The 20,077-nt window shown below is 39.6% G+C and overlaps 1 protein-coding gene across 1 annotated transcript; it reads left to right on the top strand.

The window, feature by feature from the left end:
• The first annotated feature begins 6,156 nt into the window (after nucleotides 1-6,156).
• On the top strand, nucleotides 6,157-16,073 carry OOSP4B (oocyte secreted protein family member 4B). Its single transcript, XM_051835042.2, has 5 exons — nucleotides 6,157-6,232; nucleotides 9,949-10,130; nucleotides 10,661-10,758; nucleotides 14,691-14,838; nucleotides 16,023-16,073. Exons 1-5 carry the CDS (start codon nucleotides 6,157-6,159, stop codon nucleotides 16,071-16,073), a joined length of 555 nt encoding a protein of 184 aa, XP_051691002.2.
• Nucleotides 16,074-20,077: the final 4,004 nt, after the last annotated feature.

The raw sequence follows: 20,077 nt of genomic DNA, 5'->3' as shown, positions 1-20,077 counted from the left end.
ATCATTTCATGATGTTAAGGAATTCTATTTTTTTTTATTATAAACACTTTTATTTAGTAAATGTAATTTTCCAAAGTACAGTTTATGGATTACAATGGTCCCCCCCCCCCATAACTTCCCTCCCACCCACACTCCTCCTATTTCAACCAGATACTTTAAGTTCTCTTGGCATCTTCAACAGTTTCTGAAAATCAAAGTTCTAAATTCTCTGGACTTTAATATTTCCAGATGGACCCCTGGAGATATCAAAGGATATATCTCTCATCTTGCAGAGATAATAGCCAATTAGGCTATTTGGTTTAAAGGTGTTGCCAAGGTGTGAAATGATGCTAAATTTCAGTTATAAGCTTGTTTCTTTCCAGCTACTCCAGCCTCTGGTTTGAAAGCCAGATTCTTTAAGGCAGACTGACAAAGTCTCCATCCAGCTAACACTGAATAATCAGGCATTGCTAGTTCAAAATATGGAACAAGCGGAGGTCCAGCCAAAAGGAAGAAAGCATTCCAAAAGACACTTAGAGATGATTGGAGATGGCAATACAGCTGATACTAGAGAGCTGGGTCCTTAGAGCCCAAGAAAGCTCTAGTGTCCACAGGCTACACAGTGAAAATCCAGAAACCCAAAAACTTACTACATAAATCCAAAAACTCATTTTTGAGTTATGTGGTAAATTCTAGAATAAACTTACGGGTTACACAGTAACACTAGTTAAACCGGGCAACCCAGGCCATAACCTACCAGCTCATTGTGAACATTCAGAAGCCTAAGGATGGCAAAGATGTCTGCCACTTCTTCTCTAAGTCAGGCTATGCAGTAGACACTGGTTAAACACTGGTTAAATCCGAAAGCCCAGGAAGTCAGGCCAAGCAATCAGGGAGGCCCGACTCGCTGCCTCATTTCTCCTTTTCTCTTCCAGAAGGGAAGTTGACTATTTAGGATTCTCTACTGTGATGTACAGTTTGCTCCTCAGACTTTATAAAAGTGAGACTGACCTTTTCTGTAACAATGTCTAGCCACAGCATAGAGGACCAAATGATATAGCCAAAAAACTATTAAATAATGTTACAGCTAGATTGGTTTTTCTGTGTACACAGTAAATGGGCAGAATTACCCCTTTTAAACCAAATTTAAGGAGAGAGAGGAAGTTGTACCGATGACCTCAAAATATATACACAGATCACCATATTTGATCTTACCTGAAAGGTCATAGTTCTCCTCATGGGCATGGTTTTAACTCACAGGGAAATACTAAGTTGTAGGCAGCCCATCGCTTCTCGGCCTTTTGGCTAAGATCTCCTGTAGGCAGCCCATAGACAAGTCAGACAAGTCAAAGTCAGCCTCGGCTTGTGGAATTCCTGGGAGGAGAAAGTCACAGACTCCCATGTTGAAGGAGGATGCACTCTGCTAAAATTAACTATGTTATGACTGTGTTGCACAAAACCCAATAAGTTGCTTGCGTGTGTTGTTAACTTCCGTGTTGCCTTGAGCTGCAGCTGGTTATGCATAAAATATCGCTGAGACGCTGGAATAAAGGAGCCTTGATCAGCCTTGTTGTCTTGGCTCCATTCTCTGCGCCCTTGTCCCTCTTTTCATTCCCACTCCCTCCTTCAGGTTCTATTCGACTGGTGCAGCTGGCCCGCACACTCTAAGTGTCACAATTTGCCCATGACCATAGCTTTCTAGCACATCTGATGATATTAAAAAAATCTTAAAAATCTGGATTGGGTTGAGCACCCCCTTGACTGACATCCTAGAGGCTGCATCCGTGGTCTACTTTATTAGAGGCCAGGAGAATGAGGAGCAAGCTAGGCAGAAGGAGCAATGTAAGGATAGAAGGCAGGCCAATTAATGGCTGTTTTATGCAGTGATTTTCCATTAAGGAGACCCAACAAGGCCAGTCCACCCCAAACAGCACCTGTTTCCGATATGAGGCACCAGGGCATTAGGCAAGCAGCTGTCGTGACAGAAACTGGCTTCTGTCAGCTCTGCCAAGAGCAAAGCCACTGGAAATGGAACTGCCTTGGGTGTCGAAGGATCCCTGGTTCAGAACCACAGACCCTGTGGTCCAGAGTTAAAAAACCTTTGTTTCTGCCCAGCTTCCAACTCTAACCAAAGCTATTAGAGGATGGCCAAGGGTCAGTGAAACATAAGTTGCCTACTTGTACTAGCCTCCTATTCAGTTCTCTTCCTAGTCCAGCCATGTAGTGGGAGTCAACAGAGTGCCTCCCTTAAGGAGATTCACATGTCTCTTGTGTTTCTCTTCCAGCTCCCCATGGGTAGGTCTGGGCCTCACACAAACCTGGCCAGGCCTTAAAGCCTGTTCAAATATTATTAAGCTTCAAAAAAGCACTTCCTGGGGCTGGCAATGTGGCACAGTAGGTTAATCCTCCACCTGCGGCGCCGGCATCCCTTATGGGCAGCAGTTCTAGTCCCAGCTGCTCCTCTTCCAATCCAGCTCTCTGCTGTGGCCTGGAAAAGCAGTGGAGAATGGCCCAAATGCTTGGGCCCCTGTACCCACGTGGGAAACCAGGAAGAGGAATCTGGCTCCTGGCTCCGGATCCACGTAGCTCCGGCTGTTGTGGCCATGTGGGGAGTGAACCAACGGAAGTAAGACCTTTCTCTCTGTCTCTCCCTCTCACTGTCTGTAACTCTACCTCTCAAATAAATAAATAAAAATCTTTAAAACAACAACAACAACAACAACAACAAAAAAAGCACTTACTGTCAGTTCTAAAAACAGGGCTTAGAGTAACAGCTAACTTAGATAGTCCTACACCTATCTGCACAGGTTCTCACAGAGGACTTAAAGGACCTATCTCTTGAAGGAGATGTGAAATAATCTAAAATGTAGATGGTTAAATGTAAATGGTTTATTAGTCTATTTCCTTTCCAAGCCTGAGACTCCGGTCTTGTACATTAGCTTAACTTCCTAGCTACTAGGCATCCAGAAGGGAAAAAAGCATAGCCAGTCCACTAGAGAGTTATTTTACCCTTAACCTCACCCCTGGGAAGAGAAAATGAGTCCCAGAGAGGATATTGGCCATGCAGCAAATTCCTGCTTCTGCAAACTTCAGGCAGTCTTCGATGAGGTGTCTGTTTCAGGTCTTTGACCCATTTTGAAGTTGGGTTGTTTTCTTATTGTTGAGTTAATAAGTACTCTGTATATTTTGAATGACAATTCCTAGTCTGTGGCTTGTTTTCATTCTCTTGAACAAGTTGGTTTTTATTTATTTATTTTTTTTGTAAACAGAAACTTTGCAAGTTAATCTTAAAGTTTATACATCAGTGCAATTGGCCCAGAAAATAGAATTGGTCAAATGAGAGAGAAGTATAACTCACCATATCAATATTAAAACAGCTCTATAGTAAATAAGATAAATACATAGATCAATGAACAAAATAGACTCTGGAAAATCCATGTACATGTATGGACCCTTGGCTACAGAGAAAAAGCACGATTCTCCCTTCCTCTTAAGTGTACTCTAAGAGGCAGCAGGTGATGGTCCAAGTAGTTGTGTCCTTGCCATGTATGTGGGAGACCTAGATTGAGTTCTTGGTTCCTGACTTCTGTCCTGGACCAGTTCCAGATATTGTAGGCATTTGGGAGTGAACTGAAGGATAGGAGATTCATATTCTCTCTCTCTCTTTTTCTCCTCCTCCTCCTATCTCCCCACTGCCTTTCAAATACATAAAAAATTAATTTTTACAAAACACAGGCTTTTAAATAAGTGTGATGGATCATTTCAATACCCAAGTGGATATCCATATGATCACATATACTTTTTATTAACAAAAATCAATTTCAAGTAGATTTAAAACCTACATAGACATGTAAAATCATAAAGCTTTTAGAAAAAGATATTGGAAAATATTCTTATGGATTTCATACTGGTAAAGATTCATTGAAAGTGACCCAGAGTACACTAACTCTGAAGGGAAGTTTCATTGATTAGATCACATTAATAGTTTTTTTTTGATAGAAAACTTTTATTTAAAAAATATAAATTTCCAAAGTACAACTTTTGGATTATAGCAGTTCTTCCCCCCCGATAATCACCCTCCCACCCACAAACTATCCCATCTCCTACTCATTCTCCCATCCCATTCTTCATTCAGATTCATTTTTAATTATCTTTATATACAAAAGATCAACTCTATACTGGGTAAAAATTTCAACAGTTTGCACCACACGGACACACAAAGTATAAAATACTGTTTGAAGACTAGTTTTACCATTAATTTTCATAGTACAACACATTAAGGACAGGGTCCTACATAGGGAGTAAGTGCACGGTGACTCCTGTTGTTGATTTAACAATTGGCACTCTTATTTATGTCGTCAGTAATCACCTGAGGCTCTTGTCATGAGCTGCCATGGCTATGGAAGCCTCTTGAGTTCACCAACTCTGATCTTATTTAGCCAAGGCCATAATCAAAGTGGAAGTTCTCTCCTCCCTTCAGAGAAAGGGACCTCCTTTTTTGATGGCCCATTCTTTCCACTGAGATCTCACAGAGATCTTTCATTTAGGTCATTTTTTGCCACAGTGTCTTGACTTTCCATGCTGGAGAAACTCTTACGGGCATTTAGCCAGATCCGAATGCCTTAAGGGCTGATTCTGAGGCCAGAGTGCTGTTTAGGGCATTTGTCATTCTATGAGTCTGCTGTATATCCTGCTTCCCATGTTGGATCATTCCCTCCTTTTTAATTCTACCAATTGTTATTAGCCGACACTGGTCTTATTTATGTGATCCTTTTGATGCTTAATCCTATCTATGATCAGTTATGAACTTAAACTGATCACTTTAAATAGTTTTGTTTACTCTTATTAAGAACACCATTAAAACTTAATCAGATTTAATAAAATTAACAAGTATGGGTTCTCCAGAGAAATAGAACCAATATTAGATACATAGAAAATGGGCTCATGTAATTATGGAGTCTCAGAAGTCCCAAGATCAGCAGTTGGCAAGTTGAAGAGCCAGTAGAGTTGATAGTATAGCTGTAGTCCAAGTCCAAAGGTCTGAGGTCCAGGAGAGCCAGTGGTTAATTGTGTAGTCCAAGTCAAAAAAGGAGACCAATGTCCCATCTTGAACACAAGCAGAGAAAGTGAATTCTCCCTTAACATCTTTATTCTATCCAAGCTGTCAATGAACTGGATATGTCCACATTAGAAAGGACAATCTACTTTATTGAGTCTACTGATTCAAATGTTAATCTCACTAAGAAACAACCTCACAAACACACCAGGATAATGTTGACCTGAAACCCAGGGTTCCAGGTGTCTCAATCAAATTGGCATAACATTCTTACTATCATACCCACTACAAACTGGTAGAAGATATTCACCAAACGAATAAACCAAAATGTTCTTATCCTATTATTTACAAATTAGTTTTAAGAACACAGACAACTAAATAGAAAATTGGAGAAATGATTTCACAAGAGAAGGCAGTCAAATTGTCAGTAAACATGAAAATCTGCTCAAATTCACAAGTAATTCATGAAACTCAAAACTAACAACGAGAGGATGAGCAAGACATCCAACTGCAGATGTATCATCTGTGTCTCCCTCCTGATGCTCATTAAATCCTAAAGCTCTTGTTTCTTATAATTTAATTAACAAGAATTATGTAGGTATGAGAGATATCACATAGGCATAGCATGTTCCTGGAGATGTACAATAGAATTATTAACTTTATGACATAATATCTGATACTAAAATATCTTTTATTTTTGAGGTAACATTCAAATTTACACTACAGTCAAAGGCTTAATGTTCCACTAAATAGAGTTTAACAAGTAAAAAGTTTAAGGACCATAGCAGGTGGCCCAGATTGCCAAGAAAAATGCCTCTCAAATTTAGTATGCAAATTGACTAGTTGACAGTCTTGTTGATGTACATGTGTTGTACACTGATGCTGTAGCTCTACAGTGGAACATATTTTCTATCTAACAAGTTCTCAGGTGAGGTTGTGGAGCTCCTGCTAGCTAGCTGACGGACCATGCTTTGGGAAGTTACTAAGGGTTCCCATGGGCTACCCAGGTAGAAGGTAATTGTAGACAGCTGAGTGTGGTCAAGGTTTATAAGCATTTAAGGAAGCCCAGCTCCTTGCTGCTTCCTATTCCCTGTGAGTGTTGTGTCCTGTAGTCTGGCGTGATGAAGGCCTGTGCGCTCTTAGGCGAGTTCTTCCTCCTCTCTTTACTATTTTGGCATTCTTCAGGACTTGAGCCAGGTATGAACAACAAATGCCTTTGGAAGATGGTGATGTAGAGTGATAAGGTTTTTTTTCTTTTTAATATTTTGTATTTGAATGTCAGAGTCACAGAGAAAGAGGGAGAGAGAGAGAGAGATCTTTCATCCACTGGTTCACTCCTCAAATGGCCACAATGGCCAGAGCTGGGGAAGACTGAGGCCAGGAGCCAAGAGTTTCTTCTGGGTCTCCCATGGGGTGCAAGGGCCAAAGCACATGGGCTCTTTCTCTGCTGCTTTCCCAACTGCATTAGCAGGGAGCTGGATTGGAAGTGCAACAGCCAGGAATTGAACTGACGCACATAAGGGATGCTGGGGCTACAGGGGGAGACTTAAACTGCTATGCCTCAGCACCGGCCCTAAGATTAGTTTCTAAAACACTGCTGTATGAAGAATTATTTTTCTCCTTGATTATAAACCAATAGTTAGGGTTACTTGTTTCCAACTAGACGGTTTTTTTAAAAAAACAATGTGTTTTCATCCCCATAATCCACTGTGTTTAAGCTGTACTCAGGTGTTGGCTTTTATTACAAACCTGTTTGAAACTCTTCAGGTTGAATTTATCTTATATCACTAGCTGTATTCCAATGGCTAGACCCATGTTTCTGATGTAATTGGGATTCATATGATTTGAGAGAGCTAGGAAGAAGGGCTACCTTATTCATGTCTCCAGATTCCTGGGAAGGAAGGTTGTAGACATTTTTGGCCTATTTTCAGTGCTTGACAGAATAAAATAAACAGTGAGTAGATGAGTTTGGGTAGGTTCTAGTGAGTTCCTTTGAAATTCTGAGTTTTGGAAATGCGTTATAACCCCAATTCTGGTGCTTATTAGATGCATGAACCCGGGCTTTACTTGAAGTCTCTTGGCCCAATTTCGGCCACTTTTAAAATTACTAGGGATGGAGCCGGCGCCGTGGCTCAATAGGCTAATCCTCCACCTTGCGGCGCCGGCACACCGGGTTCTAGTCCCGGTCGGGGCACCGGATTCTGTCCCGGTAGCCCCTCTTCCAGGCCAGCTCTCTGCTATGGCCAGGGAGTGCAGTGGAGGATGGCCCAGGTGCTTGGGCCCTGCACCCCATGGGAGACCAGGAAAAGCACCTGGATCCTGGCTCCTGCCATCGGATCAGCGCGGTGTGCCGGCTGCAGCGGCGGCCATTGGAGGGTGAACCAACGGCAAAGGAAGACCTTTCTCTCTGTCTCTCTCTCTCACTGTCCACTCTGCCTGTCCAAAAAAAAAAAAAAAAAAAAAAAAAAAAAAAAAAAATTACTAGGGATGCATTTGCACCTTGCAATACAATGGTGAGAGGACCAATGAAGTGAGTTGCTCAAATGTAAGTGTTGGTATCACATGAAGTAATTGAGAGGGTAGCTACAGATTGCCTCAGGATGCCAACCTGATGGCAATTGTGGCTGATGTTGCTGTAAAAGGTTTGCCAAGGAAAGCCTGTGGACTCTGTCTCATGGCTGTAAGCATGTTGCTTCTCCACCTGTACAAGTACTTTAGAATACTGTTTCTCAACTGGGGGGTTGTTTGTCCCTCCAGGGACATCTGACAACATCTAGAGGCACACTTGGTTGCCACAGCTTGGATTGCTACTGGTATCCAGTGGATAATGGTCAAGAATGCTACTATACATTCTATGTATACAGCCAATAAGAACAGTCAACTGCGAATATCAATAGAACTGAATGAGAAATCCAGTTTCTGCTTAGTTGGAAGACTCCTTCACTATGCAGAACTAGTTCCAGACGGATATTTAAAAAAAAAAGATTTGAGAGAGAAAAAATCTTCCACTGCTTTACTTCTCAAATAACTCCAACAGCCAGGGCTGGGCCAGGCTGAAGCCAGGAGCCTGGAACTCCATCTGTATGTCCCATGTGGGCAGCAGGGTCCCTAGCACATGGGCCATCTTCTGCTGCTTTTCCAGGTGCAGCCAGTTTACCTTTTTTAAAGTTTGACTTTTTTTTTAAAAGATTTATTTATTTTGAAAGAGTCAGAGAGACCAAGAGAGAGAGGTCCTCTATCTGCTGGTTCACTCCCCAAATGGCTGCAATGGTTGAAAGACTGGACCAGGCTGAAGCCAGGAGCCAGGGACCAGGAGCTTAACCCTGGTCTTCCACATGATTACAGGGTCCCAAGCACTTGGGCCACCTTCCCTTGTTTTCCCAGGTGCATTAGCAGTGAGCTGGATCAGAGGTGGAGCATCTGGGACTTGAACCCACACTTATATGGGATGCCGGTGTTGCAGGTGGCAGCTTAAGCTGTGCCGAGTTGCTGCACCAAGCAAATAGTAGTATTAATCTTTACAGCAAAAATACACTTTCCTGAAAAGCTAGATGACATGCTCCATCTTGTGCTTGTTTCTGCCCTCTTTCAGCCATTGCAACAAGCAATAGTGTGAAGTTGTCCCTCCAGATTTCTAGGCTAGATGAGGCCACCTTTCTAAGCCAAATGGAGTCTGCAGATCACTGGATACTGCCAAGTGTCCCAGGATCAGATACTTGGTAAATGTCTCATTCAAGTGGTTTGGCAAATCATTTATTTAATTAAAACTCATGTTGAAGACCAAATGCATACCATGTAGCTGGGGATGAAGAATTGAGGATTCACATTTGGGTGAAAGATAACAATGTTTCTGATGTTTACTTGTTTAAAATGTTAATGGGTTGAGCACAGCCTCTATGGGTTAAGATGAGAACATTGTGCTGTGTATGTTTTAGTATTAAGATTTTGCTCTAGATTTAGTTTATTTTTTTTAAAGATTTATTTATTTGAATGTCAGATTTACAGAGAGGAGAGGCAGAGAGAGAGGTCTTCCATCTGCTGGTTCGCTTCCCAATTGGCTGCAATGGCTGGAGCTGCACCCGCTAGGAGCTTCCTCTGGGTCTTCCCACGTGGGTGCAGGGGCCCAAGGACTTGATCTATCTTTCACTGCCTTCCCAGGCCATAGCAGAGAGCTGGACTGGAAGTGGAGCTCTACCCATATGGGATTCTGGCACTGCTGGCACCAGCCTTGCCTGCTATGCCACAGCGCTGGCCCCTAGATTTAGTTTAGATCACTGATGCTGAATATGGACAGACAGATCTGTCTCCATAGCAACAATTTGATTATAGTACCTTACATAAACACTTTGAAATTACTTTTACCTTAAATGAACATTGAGCACTTAAGTTCTAGGTTTTAGTCTAAGATATTTCTATGCCTATGTCATTTAATCACCACCAGACCTTGAAAGGTAGGTAATAATTACTATACCTTAAATATGACTAAATGGTTAAAAAGAAACTAAATTTATCTCTTTGGATGAATTTTTATTGCAATGTAAAATGGAAAGATGCAAATTGGTCACTACCCTCAAGTGGTTATTGGAGCACTTGAGATGTGGCTATCTGAATTGTGCTTTAAGTATTTTAAATGCATAGATTTCATGAAATCTGCTTGGAAAAGAGGATTTAAAAATCTTAATTTTTATTACATGTTAATGATAATATGAGATATTAGATAAAATAAATATTAAAAATAATACCTTTTATTTTTGACTATAGCTTTCAGTTTTCTAATAGCCATAAATTTATATGGTGTGTTATGTACTGTACTGTGTTACGTACTGTACTGTTATGTATAGTACTGACATAGAAAGTGTTTGCTTTGAGATAAAGATGTGCCAACATATTAACATTTTGGGTTTTTTTTATAGCAGTGACTTCAGTGTGTTCTGACGATTGGTTGGTAGCCAGAATAAGAAAGAGACCCTTTGATAATGACACGGAAGTTAGAATTGGTGACATCCACCTGGGAAACAGCTGTCTCGTCACAAGGATGCTGTCATTCAACTACGAGTTTTCTTATCCTATCGTTTATTGTGGAATCAAGAAATTTGTAAGTGCCATGATGATTTTCCTTAAAATGCATTCTGCATTTTTCAGTCATATTGTGTCAATGGTTACTTTGTCATTTAAAAACTTCAAGATACTCATACCTTGCAATGAACAACTCTTGCACAAGAACCAGATGCTGTACTCAATTTCAGATAAGTGGGTTTGAAGAAGTTCAAAGTTATGGTACATGACTTCCAATTTCCCAAACATCATCTGCTGTCAGATTGAAATATTTCAAAGCATTGTGTGGTTATGCACAATGAGGGGCTATTTTGGAAATGTCTAATATACTTTAAAACAGTCCCTCAGACAAAAGTGTGCTGTCTCCTCTGGTGGTAGAGATGGAGACAAAGAGTTAAAAAGACAGAAGACAAGGTGAATAAACTGTTTCTCTCTCATAACTACTGCATTATTTTTGTTGAATTAATGTAAAATGGCATTTTCAGGTTTTTCTGGAACTGATATATGAAGTTCAAATCACTAAACCACCAAAATTTTGTTATCTAGTGTTAAAACTCTCAATGCTTTCAGATATTCCAAGGGAATGATGTTTTCATATTATCTGAAATCAACTACAAACCTAGATTGGATACCAGCTACACGTTCCCAGTAGTTTGCTTTATGAAGAGGTAAGTGTAGCCAACTATTCCCTTACATATATTTTCTTAAATATATCCTTTGTTGTTTTATCCTTTGTTTTTGTTGCTAATGTAGCTATTAAAAATTATCCTGGGGATACCTATGACACTACTAAGATTTCTAAAATTTCTCTATTTCTTGTCAGGAAAATTTTCGAATCTAAAGAGTTGAAAAGAACTTTATGATAAACGTCCATATACTCAATAGCTAGAGTCTGTCATTTTTCAAAACTTTATCACACACCCTTTCCCTATGTAACAATTTTTTTAGTGCACGTCCAATTGAAGGCATGAGCACACTCCCCCGAGCACTTGAACATGAATATAATGAATTGGGGATCAATATTTATTTAAAGGTAATTCTTTGAAGAAAAATTCACATACAACTAAATATATATATGAGGGTGCTTCAGAAAGGTTGTGGTAAATTATTTTGGTGCAAAAATTTCTTTTAAAATACTTGTTTGAAAGTCAGAGTTAGAGAGAAAAAGGGAGATAAAGATCTTCCTTTCGCTAGTTCACTCCACAAATGGCCGCAATGGCCAGGGCTCGGCCAGACCAAAGCCAGAAGCTTCATTCACATTTCTCACATACCAGATTCTACCCAGAAATTCTATGATTCTCTGACAACCTGTGGGTGTCAGGGGCCCAAACACTTGGGCCATCTTCTCCTGCTTTTCTCATGCCATCAGTAAGGAGCTAGAATGAAAGTGTAGTATGACAAACTGGTGCCCATGTGAGATAGATACTGGTATCACAGGTGGAGGCTTTACCCACCATGCCACAACACTGACCCCCATAGTGTTTTCATAATATCCCTTCTTCAGAAACTTTTTGAACTTTATAAAGGTTACAGAAGTTTGCATTTGTCAGCTTGTCTGTATGTTTCACACTTCACCTTGCTATTCCTGTCTATAGTTTTATATAAATGGATCATAGCATCTGTTCTTTTGTATCTGGCTTTTTTCAACTAGCATAGTATCTCAGTTTATTTATGTTATAAAAACGAATATGTTCTTCCTCTTATGTTGCTGAGTGGTAGTCCATTATATGTTTATTATTTTGATGAGGACTTGTGCTGTTTTCAGTCTTTTAATAAATCTTCTATGATCATTTTTTTGCATGTCTGTTCCTTTGAATGTCTAGAAGTATTGCTTGATTATACAGAAAGTATGATTAGTTTTGTAAGAAACTGCAAAATTTTTCCGAATAGGATGTTTGTCTATTTGTACATATATCAGGAATGTATGAGAGTCTTTTGGTTTTACTAGATGATGTCCTTAGAAAGGATTTATTGGTGCTGGCACCGTGGCTCAATAGACTAATCCTCCGCCTTTGCGGCGCCGGCACACCGGGTTCTAGTCCCGGTCGGGGCACTGGATTCTGTCCCGGTTGCCCCTCTTCCAGGCCAGCTCTCTGCTGTGGCCAGGGAGTGCAGTGGAGGATGGCCCAAGTCCTTTCTCTCTGTCTCTCACTGTCCACTCAGCCTGTCAAAAAAAAAAAAAAAAAAGGATTTATTTATTTGAAAGAGTTCTTTAGAAAGGAGAGACAAAGAATCTTTTATCTGCTGACCTATTCCCTAAATGGCCTCAATGGCTGGGGCTGAGCCAAGATGAATGTAGGAGTCTGGAACTCTATCCAGATCCCCCATGTGGGTGGCAGGGGCCCAAGTACCTGAGTCATTTTCTGCAGCTTTCCCAGGCACTTTAGCAGGGAGCTAGATGGGAAGTGGAGCAGCTGGGACTGGAACTGGCATTCATACGAGCTGCTGGCACAGCAAGTGGCAGCTTATCCTGCAGCACCACAACTCCAGCCATCGCTCACAATAAGATGTTAGTCCTTTTATTCTAGTCATTCTAAGGAATGTATAGTAATATAGTAATATCTTATAGTTCAATCTACATCTTACATTTTGCATTAACTATTAATGCTCACTGGTCTCCTGTGAGTTGTCTTCTGTCCATTTTTGTCATCATCCATCTTACTGAGTTGTAAGTGCTTTTCATATATCTTGACTACTAGGCCTTGGTCAGATGTTTTGTTATAGTTCCAACATTACTTATTCATTGTCTTAATGGTGTCCCTTGATAAGCACACATCTGTAATTTTGAAGTTTAGTTTATATATTCTTCCTTCTATGGTTATTTTTCTCCTCTTACAATTCTTTTACTGACAAATCTTTAATTTTCTTCAATCTTTGATTTTGGACTAGCTTACCTCTACAATCCATCTGAACTTAAATTTTCTATGTAGTGTGAGGCATATTAAAATTCTCTTCTCAAATAGCTATCTTGTTGATTCTGCACCAGCGATTTTGATGACCTTCCTCTCCCTCTTGGGTTGCTTTGGTTCATCTATAAATTGATGATCATATAAATTTGGATATTTTATGTTCTACTTATCTACTTGACCTCTTTCTCAGTACCATGCTTTCTGGACTAATTTCATTTTCAACTTGGCAATGTCATTTTCATCTACTTAGTTTACTTACAGATGAGCTCTTACTATGTGAAGGATCTTTGAAAAGTTCTAGAAAAATGCATATTATAAAGCACATGAATTTCAAAATTCTTCACTAAAATAAGCCTTTTAAATTCATTTTCCTGCAAATATTTTGAAGAATCCTCCATGTCCTTATAATTCTTTATGGAGAGAAGATAAGAAAGTCAACCAGGCAAGGACTGACTTGAAACTAGCATTAAAAAGGATCTCGTGCCCTTCAAATTCCACCAGTCAAATCTAAACCTGTGCTATGTGATACAGTGGCCAGTAGTCACATGTAACATTTATCTGTAAATTTATTTAAATTAATGCAACCTGAAAGCTAGTCCTTTAGTTGTACTAGCTATTTCTCAAGAGCTTAATATCAGCCTATGAGTAGGGTAACATCACAAAGTGTGGATGGAGAACATTGCCTTTATAGAAAATTCTACTAGATAGTGCTGCTACATAAGAATAAATAGTTCTGAACTAGATAGTAAAAATCTAATTCTTTTTCTAGGAGTGGTTCTGAGCTTTAAGTAGTCCTGTATCTTTTGATGCCAGTTGTCTTCAGATTGCATGATGTGAGGATTAAGACAAGAAGATCTGAAAGACGGTGATGACTAAGGGGGAGAAGGAAGCTCACTGAACACTTCCGTGATAACAATTTCCTTAAATCATCTAATTTCACCTAAATTCTATAAAGGAAATCTTGCAATCTTTACTAATGAAGATGCTGAGGCATGCAGCTATTATGACTTACTAAATGGCAGAGCTACAGCTTCTGTGATTCTCTGACAATCTGTTCTTTAAAATCCTCTGTAAATAAGATATTAGACTCTATCTTTAGACATAAGGCTAGTGAAACTAAATTCCAATTTCCAATATTAGGATGCTTTAGTCTTTGATCTTCTAAAGAACATGTTTTCTTGGCAGTATGAAGTGTTTGCAAACTGTTCTGTCATACTGCCTGGAACAAATGTAGAAAGGTGCTCGGTGTGTGTGTGTGTGTATGTGTGTGTGTGTGTGTATTTTAATATGTGGAAATATGTTTTCTCTTCCAACTTCAGGGTCTTTTCAACTTCCATGGCTAAAATGGTAGCTGGTATATTTTACAAGAACCACAAATCTGTTCACCCAGGTTAGCTCCTGAATTGGGTGCTGCCAGTCAGTTTTTCAAAAAGCCTTTGCAAACCTGTCACCTGCTCAGAGGCTGACAGCCTTGTGATAAGAGGCTCAAGCCATCAATCTTCTGTTTTGGCTGATGAAAGAGGAGATCTGCTCTAGGCAATGATCACGTAAATGTGGTGATAAAAGATGTACAGCATTCCATTTCTTCCAAGAATTCTATAAACTTATAAAAGAAGCCTTACTATTCTCCCTGCAAAAATATCGATATAGCACTTAATCGTGTGCATTTATTTCATTTTCTCTACTTCTAGGCTTATATTCTCGTCTCTGGTAACTTTTGGGTTGAATGGTCATGAAATCAATCTCTTGAGTGATAGCTCTCAAGTAAAAAGAGTGCAACAGTCATCGATTTCCTTCCAAAGTGAGAAATGCGAACCTGATTTTAGCAGTGTTCAGAAGGTGAGAATATCCAGCTTTTCCATTTTATCATGGTTAACTCTAATTGGCCAAATATAATTTTTAAAAAAGATTTATTTATTTGAAAGTCAGTTATACACAGAAGGAGAGGCGGGGGTGGGGGGAAGGTCTTCCTTCCGCTCGTTCATTCACCAGTTGGCTGCAATGGCTGGAGCTGTGCCGATCCAAGGCCAGGAGCCGGGGGCTTCTTCAGGGTCTCCCACATGGGTGCAGGGGCCCAAGGACTTGAGCCATCTTTTACTGCTTTCCCAGGCCATAGCAGAGAGCTGGATCAAAAGTGAAGCTGCCAGGTCTCTAACCGGTGCTCATATGGGATGCTGGCACTGCAGGCAGCGGCTTGACCCACTATGCCACAACGCTGGCCCTGGCCAAATATAATTTTAATGGAGGAAACAACATGAACTGTTTGCTCAAATTGCTTGGCCTTTATGTGAACCGTTTACACTTAGGAATCATAGACTGTTCTTGGGTACAGTCATAGCTTTCTTGTTAGTTGGCACGTACATTTGAATAGGTTCCATACTGATCAATTTCCTTAGCTTTTATATTAAATATCAAATTGTATGTTTTCATATAAACTATGAGAAAATGAAAATTGTCTTAGAAGGCCTATACCAGGTCTCAAATTTCAAACCAATGCCTTCAGAAAAACATGTATACATGCATACTGTATGTAGGTATACAGGTATGATACAATATAAAATGAGAGCAGGAGGATTCAGAGGAATTTTATTACTTTGCATTTGTAACTAAGCTCAGATACCTGCAGAAAAGCACTGTTCTTAAAGATTTTTCTACTAAGCTTATTTCAAAAGGGTGCTACAAAATTTGTGCAAATAGACTATGGTTGTAAAGTTTATTTCATAAGAAAGTGAGCTTTGTTCTAGAGTTCTGATAACCATTTAAAGTTGTATAGCCTAAATATCTGGTGTAATAGTTTTGGACAAGCAGTATACTATCCATACTTAGATGCAAACTATTTCTGATAACATAATGTCTAGCTTATATATTTGATTATAGTTGAGTGATGCTATAGATTACATTTGAGGACAGAAGTTTGCTTTTTCACACTGCTTCTGATTAAGCATCCTTGAGTTCTCTGAACAAATTGTTAGGGGAAGGTTTTATGTAATTGGTTCTTGACTGGTTTTCCCCCTGTCCTACAGGAACAGCTAAATCACTGCATCAACAATGCCTGTGTTATGACTTCTCCCTGAAACACAGGAGCAAGTGGTATATACCTGTCTGGGAGCCAGGTTCAGTAACACTGTGGTTCTATTACCATTTAAATACCTTCTGAAATTTGAGATACTGAAAATCTACACTGTGGCATTTAAACTTTTCAGTGAATTCATCATAAATGAAGCTATCCTGTATGTGAAATCAAGGTTATAATAAAACCACTGCTATATGAAGACTTGCTCAGGTGCAGTGTGAGTACTTTTATGACAGGTTTCATATGACTGAGCATTTTCAGGATTCGGCTACTAACTTTAAACTTCTACCTATTACTCTTAGTAATTACTTAGTGTCCAATACTGAAATATACTCCCCCAACTAAATCTTTCTTCTTTTTTATAAAGCTGGGAGAAGGGGAGATAATCTATGCTACCTGTATAGTTGCTTTAACAATTGGAAGACTTTCCCATAAGTCATTTATCTTGGCTTGATAATTCTTTTCTGATTAAAATACTTCCTCATGGGGCATTATAAATTTATTTTGGAATTGTGCATTTATCCTTCCATTACTTTGAGGCAATATTGGAAGAAAATATTCCAATTGTTTTTCAGCCTAATCTTGAGAATCATAATCAAAGAAGGCTACAATTACACCATAAACATCTTTTCCACCTACCTCTACCCATAGATAAGTGGGTTGCTGGAGGTTTCTTCATAAAAAAAACACTTGCTCTTTCCTTTGAGGTTCCTGAATGAATTGATTGACAAAATGTTGATCAAGGAGGTACAGCTACCAATCGCAAATGAGGATTCCCATTGTGTGGAGGAGGGCAAGGATCATAATAATGCCAGCCATGAGTAGCAGGAGCTCATACCTTGGCCTGCTGCATCTATGGGTTTGAATTCAGAAAATGAGGACACCACACACATGGCACTGTTTGGATATAATTCCTGTCTCATGTGTTGAGAAAGGAGACAGAGATGCATCAGAAAAGATGAGGCAGAATCACTTTCTGTAGTGTGCAGCAGCAGTCTGCCATGGTCAGCAGGTGATTCTTAATAGCCAATGAAGGGTGGTGGGTTGTATGCTCTCTAGAGCTGCAGGCAAAGACCTTATTCTCCTCCTATGGCAGGAGATACCCAGATGGAGTTGGCCTCGTGATATGAGGAGTGGAGAATGCAAATAAAGGAGAAGGAGACAGAAGAGACATTTAGGATTAAAGAGCTGTATATTTTGTACTTATACCATGGAAAATGTTCTTACAGGAATAAACTTCTACAAAAATGGCTGTCAGTGGATAAAGTCTACTGAATTCCAAGCTAAGATTTGGCTTTCTCTCCTGTGTTAGAGTATAATGACCACTTACTTTAGCAGGAGAGACCACCATTCTTGGAGAAGTCCATTTGTTCTTTTTTATCGCATCTCCAACCATCCCACTTCAAATATCTTCTAGATATATACTCAGTGGTTCTCAAATCTGGCTTCAGATTAGAATTACTTTGGAACTTTGGAACAAACCAGCATGGACATTTCTAAAACAGAGAAACTAAGGTTTATAAACTCTAGAACATTCTACTGAGTAGCTGGAAGTAGAGGCATTGCATTAACATTTCCTACCTAGGCTGTGAAGGGATTTCAAAATATTCTTGTAAAATGATATTAGGATAACTTTATTTGGGTTTGAACATTTCTTGAAATCCATGACATTTTTTCATAATGTCTTCCATGAAGTTTTTGAAGGTTCTTTATGATTAAATTTAAAGATTTATTTTGGTGTGAAAAAATTAATCCCATTTCTCAAACTTTTTCAACTTATTGAAAGTACAACTTTTTGATTATAGCAGTTTTTCCCCCCATAACCTCCCTCCCACCCACAACCATCCCATCTCCTCCCTCTCCCATCCCATTCTTCATTAAGATTCATTTTTAATTATCTTTATATACAGAAGATCAACTTAGTATATACGAAGTAAAGATTGCAACAGTTTGCACCCACACAAATACGAAGTATAAAGTATTGCTTGAATATTAGTTTTACCGTTAATCCTCATAGTACAACACATTAAGGACGGGGAAGTAAGTGCACAGTGACTCCTGTTGTTGATTTAACAATTGACACTCTTATGACGTCAGTAATCACCCGAGGCTCTTGTCATGAGCTGCCATTTCAAACTCTTTAAAGTACTCTTGTATTTCCCCATTGACCAAAAAATATCATGACAAATTTTTAAGATTTACTTTATTTGAAAAACGAAGTTAGAGAAAGGGCACGCGCGAGAGATCTTTAGTTGGTTCATTCCCCAGTGACCACAATGGCCTCAGTTAGACCCATTCAGAGCCAGAAAACAAATTCTTCCAGGTTTCCCATATGGGTATAGGAGCTTGAGTACTTGGGCTATCTTTTGATTTCCCAGGCACGTTAGCAGTGAACTGGATTGAAGTAGAGCATCCAGGTCTTGAAACTGTTGCCCGTAAGGGGTGCTAGCGCTGCAGGTGGCAACTTTATCCTATGCTACAGCATGGGCCCTTGAATCAGTATTTCTAGTCTCTGATAACAATCTTTGCCCATCTTGACATTAGTTTTACAATTATAGCAAATGTCACTTTTAGTGGAACAAATTCAAAGCAATGACTTAAAGTCTTAGTTATAAAATTACGAGCCATGAATCAAGCACAGTTAGTACATTCGAAAGTCAGACTTTAGGTGAAAATGCTTGTTGAGGAAACAGTTATACATACTTAGATATATAAAGGTGCTGTCAAGAAGCATGTAATCTTAATATATTCACTAGATAATGTAAATATTACATAGAATAAGACAAAGCTTGATAAAATATCATTTAAAATAGTTAAATGGTGCAAGTGTAAATGAACAGGTAGAATACAGATGAATTCATTCAAATAGAGATTAACTTATTTGAGAGGAAGAGAGAAGGACAGAGCTCCCATCTGCTGATTCACTTCCTAAATGCTGACAATGACTGGGGCTCGACCAGGCTGAAGTTGGCAGCAAGACATTTGATCCAGGTCTCCCATTTGGGTGGCAGGAAGCCAACCGTCTGCACCATCACCTGCTACCTCGCAGGGAGTGAATTAATAGGAAGCTGGATCAGTAACAGAGCTGGGACTCTTTTTTTAAAAAGGTTTATTCATTTATTTGAGAGGTAGAATCACAGACGGAGAGTCGGAGAGAAAGGTTTTCCATCTAATGGATCACTCCCCAAATGGCCACAACAGTTAGAGCTGGGCTGGTCTAGAGCCAGGAGATTCTTCTTAGCCTCCCATATAGGTTCAGGGGCCCAAGTACTTAGGCCATCCTCTGCTGCTTTCCCAGGCACATTAGCAGGCATCTGGCTTGGAAGCAGAGCAGCCAGGATGCTAATGGACACCAAAACAGGGGGTGTGGCCTCTACTGTCTGTGCCACAACGTGTATACCCAGAGCTGGGTCTTGAATCCAGGCACTTTGATAATGAATGTAGGCATCCCTACTAATGGCATATTTGCTAGGCCAATTGAGTATTATCACTTAGCAACTCAATTATTTAAGATATTTTATCACTGAAAGTAGCCAATCTCCCCCCAATCATATCCTCTTATAATTAGGAGATATTGCATACAAGTAGAGGAAAGCCCTATGAGTCGTCTTTCTCATCCTAACTCACATTTAAATATTTTTTTCTGCATTTATTTGACTCCTCCCCCAGATTTGAGGTAAAATAAGATGGTAGATTCCAGGAAGCTAATGTGCAGCATGCTGACTTAGTTAACAAAACTGTGTTGTGTATTTGAAAAGAGTAGATTCAAATTTTTAAAAAATTTATAGAAAGGGAATAAATTTTGTATAGTTCTTTAAGATTATTTATTTGAAAGGCAGAGATACAGAGGAGGAGAGAAAGAGACAGATCTTCCATCTGCTGGTTCCCTCCCCAGATAGCTTTAACCAGGAGCTTCTTTTAGGTCTCTCACATGGTTGGCAGGGGCCCAAACACTTGGGTCATCTTCCACTGCTTTCCCAGAGCATTAGCAGTGAACTGTATTAG

This window comes from Oryctolagus cuniculus, chromosome 1, assembly GCF_964237555.1.
Source record: "Oryctolagus cuniculus chromosome 1, mOryCun1.1, whole genome shotgun sequence".
Lineage (NCBI taxonomy): Eukaryota > Metazoa > Chordata > Mammalia > Lagomorpha > Leporidae > Oryctolagus > Oryctolagus cuniculus.
The sequence above is the reverse complement of the archived record's forward strand: the minus strand, read 5'-3'. Positions and strand labels throughout refer to the sequence as shown.